A 7,122-nucleotide genomic window follows, 5' to 3' on the forward strand; every position below is an offset into this window, starting at 1 on the left:
TCCCCTTAAAGGACTGGAATGTGGATGCAATTTCATCCTTAACGGACAAAAGGATCTTATAACAAGCAGTCGTAGAATCGTCCTTCACCACGTCCTTTGTCCTGACACATTCAGGGCAAACGGTTTTTTATCCCCCAATTGGTACTTATCTTTGCTGCAAATATAGCACATCTTTTTCTGGGAGGCTGCATCTGGGCTTTGTCCTGAGCTTTAACCTAAATGCCAAAAACAGAGAGACAATTGCCCATAAGTGACTGCCTAAACCAGGGCTTGACAAATTTGCTTGGAATCTAGGAGCCAGCTAAAAAAGTTAGGAGCCAGGTCCGTAGCGGCGATTCGGACCTGTCCCTGGCCTGACATGGAGACGAGTGAGGGGAAGATAGCCCTAGACCTCCTCTGTAAACTCAAAACATGCAACCTGTAGAATTTTTTTAAACGTCGCCTATGGAGATTTTAAAGGGTAAAAGTTTGTTGCCATTCCACGAGCGGGTGCAATTTTGAAGCGTGACATGTTGGGTATCAATTTACTCGGCGTAACATTTTTCACATTATCAAAAAAAATAAAAAAATTGGGCTAACTTTACTGTTCTTATTTTTTAATTAAAAAAAATTATTTTTCCCCAATAAAGTGCGCTTGTAAGTCCTGTGCTCAAATACGGTGTGACAGACAGTATTGCAACGACCGCCATTTTATTCTCTAGGGTGTTAGAATAAAAAAATATATATATAATATTTAGGGGTTCTAAATAAAAGGAAAGGAGATGTGTGGGCAGTGAAAACAGGCAGGGGAAGCTCCATTAGCATTGCTGGTTGTCATACCAACGGCCACCACAAGAGGGCGCCAGATTCCAGAAGGAAGCATAGGACCGCAGAAGGCCTCAAAGCCGCGGCCTCAATTACTGGCCGGCGGTGGCGTGGCCCAACGCGATCACGCCGGGGGGGGGGGGTGCATGGAGACAGGATACCCCCAGCTGCACTGCCCCAGGTGCCAGGTCACTAATTCTAGTCGTAAATGCGACCTGGCGCCCAGGTTTTGTCGAGCCCTGGCCTAAACCCACACCACTGTGTTTGGTGTCTCAGAAAAACGTGCCCCTCACCGTCACCTGTGGCTCCCCAGGGACTAGGGAAAGTAAGGATCCCCCCTGAGTAAGCCATGGGCAGACTTCCCCACGCTTAACTGAGAGGTGCCAGTGCCCAAGGAACCAGAGTCTACTGCCTGTCCTGTTGCAGTGCCCTCCATTGCTCCTCCGTGCTGCCCACAGCCTCTGCTGGGTCTGCTCTGGCCCTGAATGCCTGCATCGTCCGTCCGCCATGCCAAAGAGACCAGAACCTTGTCTCTGGGCGTTCGCTGATGATGTCACTCCACCAGAAATTGACCTCAATTTGTGCATTTGGAGCGCAGTAGTCCTGCCCCATGTACTTCCACCCTGAACCTGGAAGTCCCGGGACCAGCATTCCCAGACGCTCTGAGGCTTCAGGATGAAGAGCACCGCCCACCTGCAATGCTCTTGGGTGGGTGCTGCGGCAAGATTCCACAATCTACCCAAGCAGCCCAGATGCATGCAGTTGTCGGCGGGGACTTAGACAAGGATCAGGGTCCCTGCTCTACCTTAGCTTAGGCAGCGTTAGGACACGCAGCCCTCTTCCTCCCTGACTGAACAGAGGGGTGCATAGGCTAGATGAAGGTACACCAGGGGCTCCTCCAGGATAGCCCTGGGACATGGAGCTCCCCTAAGGTTCCACCGTGCTCCCTTCCCATCTGGCAGGAATCACAAAAAACTGAAGGGGAAGGCCTAGAGAACCGCCCTTAAACTATGTGGGTGTACACGTTTCCTGTCCGAGGCTGTCCTGGAAGACAATAGGAGAAAACACATTCTTCCACCATGGTGATCTCTCTGAATGCTTTGCTAAATTGACAGACCTAGAGACTATGGGATATGTAGGTTCTTTACAGGAAGTGTCAGTTTAGACTACAGTCAGAGGTCATGTGTAGTGCCATGTGGCATAGCTCATGTTTGAACACAAACTAAAATTTCTGACAAAGTAATGTGAAGATTTATTCTACTACAGGCTGTGCACAGAGGGTGACAAATGACACCATGAAACTACATGATCATTGCACATCTTATGCAGGTAAAAAAAGATGTGGTGCAGGTAGGCTTGTTTAGAATTGCTGGCTAGCTACATGAACTCAGGACCAGATCAACAATAGTTTCTGTAATATTGTCTTCACAAAAACAGATTCAGAATGGGCACTTTTGCTGTCTTAACACATATTCGCAAAGGATAAAATTACAGTGCGTGTCCCAAATTACTAAACGCAATGCATCTTGAGCATAAGATAAAACCTACCTTCGATTCCAACCATTAAAGTGGATCAGATACTCAGGATCTTTTCTGCCTTTGTCATCTTTGCCAATGACAACATCAACAACCTGAACAAAATCATACAGACAAAAAAAAAAAAATCTGGTTAAAACTCATACATTGGTGTGGCATTGATTTTCATGAACGTATATAAATGGATAAGACATGATTTTACTGGTATTTTCAGGTAATTGCAATCTTACAAAGTTAAACAGCTAAAAATAGTCCCCCATTTGGCACCTTAAAGAATATGTGAACCCTCACCTCATAAAACAACCCCATTCATTTTAAAATAGAAATGAAAAGAAAAAAATATTTGTGTATGTATACATCACATTATAATTACCTATATTTTATTTTTATTTATTTTTTATAAGTGATCATATGCAGTACACTGATCTCTTCGCAGTGAATGGCTGTGCTGGAGGGGCTTGTCAGCACAAGTCTGATCACTGGAGGACAGGCAGGCCGATCTCCAGCAGAGCCAGAAAACTGACCATGCTAGGATGGATATGTATGGTGTGGTCAGTTTTTATTAGGAAAGCAGAGGGACACGCAGGAACACCAGGGATTTCACACAAAAGAAGCAATACAAAAAGGACAGGATACTTGATACTAGGCTTCATCAAGGAGGTCCTTGATGACACCTTGTGGTTGGTTCAAACACATGGACGTAATTTACGGTTTTCATGTCCAAACAACATCACTTTCGGTTTTGGAACGCATGCTGGATGCGCCGTTTCCTATCAGTTTTTCACTGCAATACCTCATGCAAGTTTAATTCTGTTAGTCTGTAAGAACCTATCCACTTTGCGCAATAAAGCAGTTTTTAACAGTACTTCACCATTAGCCGTTCCTTTACTTTTTGGTGCCATATTAACATTATGATCATCACGAGTGGGGAAGATTTGTGGAGGATCCTTCAAGGATATGCCATTTATGGCCAAATTTTAAGCCCGATTGAGGCCTGGACTGAAAAGCCAGGGGTCCATTCTTCTTGATGAGTGGGAACACAGGAGGGGTGTGTGATGCACCTAGAAGTTCGGAGTACGATTGCACTTTATCATTTGGAGCACATCTGCACAATTCATATGGACAGTGTCACATGCTAAATTCATTTATATTGTGAGCGCTGTAATTCTTTTTATTTTCAGGATACTTTTTAAACACAAGTACATAATACAGCAGGCACACATCAAGAATATGAAATATTGAACATATTCTTTAACACCAGTTTTCATATACAACAAGCCCTACCTATTTTTAAGATTACGCATCTATTGTGAACAAATTTACTAAAATATGCTCATTCCAGATTATACAATTGGTTACTATATTTGGAGCATAATCATGCAAATGGTAAAATTATATTGAGACAAAAAAAAAAAAAACAGATGTACAAGTAAAAAACTAGATCTGTCCCAGAACAATTTACAGCTGATATAGTCCTTCGGGACCACAGTCTCCAATTTACTGCAACATGGCATATATTATCAAGGTGAAAAGAGCGATACTGCTGAAAAAAAAAAAAAAAGTTATCTGATTGATTGAGTTTATATTTGCTAACGGCATGGGCTATTATAGGTTACAATGCTTTATACATATTTACAAAAAACAAAACATATGTAATTGAATTGATATCTAGGCACTTCAGAAATACCTAGTAAGGTTCATTGCACACAGAGGGGCTCCATCGGAGTCTGCCTGTGCAGCGGGGGATCTCTATGCAGATTCCCGCTGAGTAGGTGGATAACAGGTCTGCGTCTGCTCTGCTTATGCAGAGCAGACACCGTCACAGTCCACTCTCCTCTATGAGTGGTCGGATGCAAATGGCCCACCTGTCCATTTAGACCCGACTGCTATCTAATCCACTAAACGGATAGGGAACTGGCTGTTTTTAGCAGGCTGGATGTTGGCGACTGTCAACGGTCACGTCCAGTTACATCCGCCGCTCCATGGAGGAGACTGGAGGGTCTGATTGAGTCCGCCTGAAAAACTGACAGGTGGACCTAATCTGTCTGCTCATGTGAAAGGGGTCCTAATGGGCAAAGAAAGTCACCGCCATCTTATTAGTAGCTATGGGTATGACCATGTGGTTCATACATGAGTAGAGCATGTTCACTTAGCACAGTGATTGTCCACCGAGCTTAGTAAATATGGTGAAGCTGTGTTCACTTCAGTCATAAGCAAAAAACACCCTTTTTTTTTTTGTTTGTTTTTTTCCTTTTTCTTCCTCCAAAAGGATAAGTTCACCTTAAAATAAATAAATGCACATTTTTTTTTTTTTTTTTTACAGGTAAGCAAATACATGTGCATTTACGATGCACACTAGCACATTATGGCTTTATCTTGCAAAAAAATTGCCATCATCCGCAGGACTGGGACACTAGATTTTGCATTCCTTCAGAGAGCATGCGCCGGTGATATGTACTGTACATGCGGCTGGTTATATCTCCTAAACAGTGCAAGTTTAGCAGGATCTTTACAGTGCTTATAGGCTTACCTATAGGCAAGAGTCGGAGATGAGAGTTCAACTTCACACCCACCTTAAAGTGGAGCTCCAGCCGTTTCTGTGTTTACTAAAGGTCAGCAGCTACAAATAAACACACTCTCACCTGTCCCACGATCCAGCAACACCGAGCCTTCGGTACTCACCCCCGTACCAGTGTTCTATCGATTTATGCCCTATGTCGAAAACTGCCCGTGCACATCAGAGGAGGCATTTTGCGATGGGAGAAAGTATGTCACGGACACAATTAAAAGCTATTTACAGAGCGGAGGCACACCGTAGTTCTCACATTGTGCATCGCTGTTGTGAGGGTTTCAGTCTGCTCAAGGTCGCCTTTTGTTTGTGCTGCACGACGGCTTTAGTGTCTTGATCAGCGCCTGTTGCATGTGTCTAAGGGCAGGTTGCAACACAGACAAAATCCACCCTCCAACACAGGCACAAGCTGCCCTGCAACAGTAAGGCATAATGTAACAACTACGGTGCCCCCCTCCGCTCTGTGAATAGCTTTCAATTGTGTCTGTAAAATTCCATCGAAAAAACGCCTCGTCTGATGTGCGCATGCACCATGGTCACGTCACTCCAGCTGATCTGGACATCAGTAAGAGTGCGGCTCCGTCCTGCGCGGGCACAGATCAATAGAACACTGGAATCACTAGTGTGGGCACCCGACTGTGACAGCTTGCGGCTTCACAGCTGGGTGCGCACTGCACAAGTTGCGCTGCATTTCCTGAATAGCCGGGCAATCTTCTGGGATGTGTGATGTGGCCCAGAAGATTGCATGGAGGATGGGGGAGATGAGAACTTCTGCTCGAGTTGCCTAGGTGGCCCGAGCGGAAGTTGGAGCTGGGTACCCGCTCCTCCTGCTAAAAAAATTAAATAATATGACATATGACATGTCAAATGTGGCATGTAAGGGGGTCAGGGGTCATTAAAGTGGAAGTTCCACTTTACTGCCGGTTCACACTGCAGTGATGTCCTTCGCAATGCAAATCACGTGATCTCTGTGCGATGCGATTTCAGCCATAGTGTGGATGAATTGCATTTGGACCAGACTTGCACAGGACCCTTTTTTTGGTCTGCAGCAGAATCCGATCGCTTGGGTGTTCACACCCACGTAATCCAATTTCCTGTGCGAATTTGCAGTTTCCGCTGCAATATGAGAAATGATTTGGGGGCATCATTATACTTTTTTTAATTGACACTCAGCGCAGTTCGCATAGTGCAGTGTGAACTGACATCAGAAGCCAATCACATGATCATAGGGGAGTCCAATCTATCAGCACAGCACATTCTGCAGGAGTGGAGGATCAGGGAAGGAATAGTGTCCCAGGTCTCCAGAGCAATGCAGGGACACCCACACTGCAAGGGAAGACTTGGACTTTATTGCAGTCTCTATACACTGGCCTCAGTGATCCTAATGAGACACCCACGACTCATAGGGACTGCTGTCAGCACACAACACAGCAGCACACACCATCATCACACAACACAGCAGCACACACAACACACACCATCATCACACAACACACACCATCATCACACAACACACAAGGATGTAGTACAGACATGTATAACAACACATGAGCCCCTGTCAGCAGCAGGGTGAATACAATGGCAGCCCTGAGGTATACACAGCTGCCTTCCCCCGCTCCCTCTCCCATAGCGCACCTTGGCATCGTACAAGACTTTAGCCTTGGTAGGGTCTGGTTCAAAACACAGCACTTTCTCCCCTTTCTGGAATTTAAATTTCATTCCCCGCGAGTTCATTTGTTCATCATGGCGAATAGCAGGAAACGAAACTCCCGCAGCGGCCCGAGCGCTGCATAGAGCATGAGGGAAGAGGAAGACACAGCATACACACACATATCCGCACCCCCGCCCCTTCCCGCGATACTAACCAATCAAACTACAACTTCCAGATACAGCTAACAATGGCTCCAATCATATTACAATAAAGGAGGAGCTACTGTTAGACGCATCGAATAAAAAAACGGAAGGCGTGTTCAATGTTGTTATTAGTGAGGAAGGCTACGTTTAGGCACGTGATCAGGAATCCTTTGTTACGTTGGAAGCTGACCTCTGAATCCTACCAGCTGACTGCGCAGGGAAGCCCTATTTGTTGTGGGCAAGTGTCCTGATACCAGCTGCCATAGAATAGAACTCTTACTATGCTAGGTATATTTCCAAGACTGGAATGCAGGGAGAGGGGGGCGGAATACAGAGAATGTAGATGCGATGACACACCT

The 7,122-nt window shown here is 45.3% G+C and overlaps 1 protein-coding gene across 2 annotated transcripts in view; it reads right to left on the reverse strand.

Annotated features, from left to right (window-relative positions):
• The window catches only part of MSL3 (MSL complex subunit 3), a 41,042-nt gene extending 34,295 nt beyond the window's left edge, over positions 1-6,747 (reverse strand). The window contains exons 1-2 of one of the 2 annotated variants that reach the window (XM_077482549.1): positions 6,545-6,747; positions 2,353-2,435 (exon numbers count right to left, since the gene is read on the reverse strand). In XM_077482549.1, coding sequence (XP_077338675.1) covers positions 2,353-2,435; positions 6,545-6,643 — 182 coding nt within the window. In that variant the 5' untranslated portion in view covers positions 6,644-6,747. The remainder of the gene's footprint in view (positions 1-2,352; positions 2,436-6,544) is intronic. The other variant, XM_077482550.1, reaches the window with a different exon arrangement.
• Between the last annotated feature and the right edge of the window lie 375 nt (positions 6,748-7,122).

Source organism: Lithobates pipiens, unplaced genomic scaffold (genome assembly GCF_037356315.1).
Source record: "Lithobates pipiens isolate NorthernLeopardFrog02 unplaced genomic scaffold, aLitPip1_a1.2 Scaffold_16, whole genome shotgun sequence".
Lineage (NCBI taxonomy): Eukaryota > Metazoa > Chordata > Amphibia > Anura > Ranidae > Lithobates > Lithobates pipiens.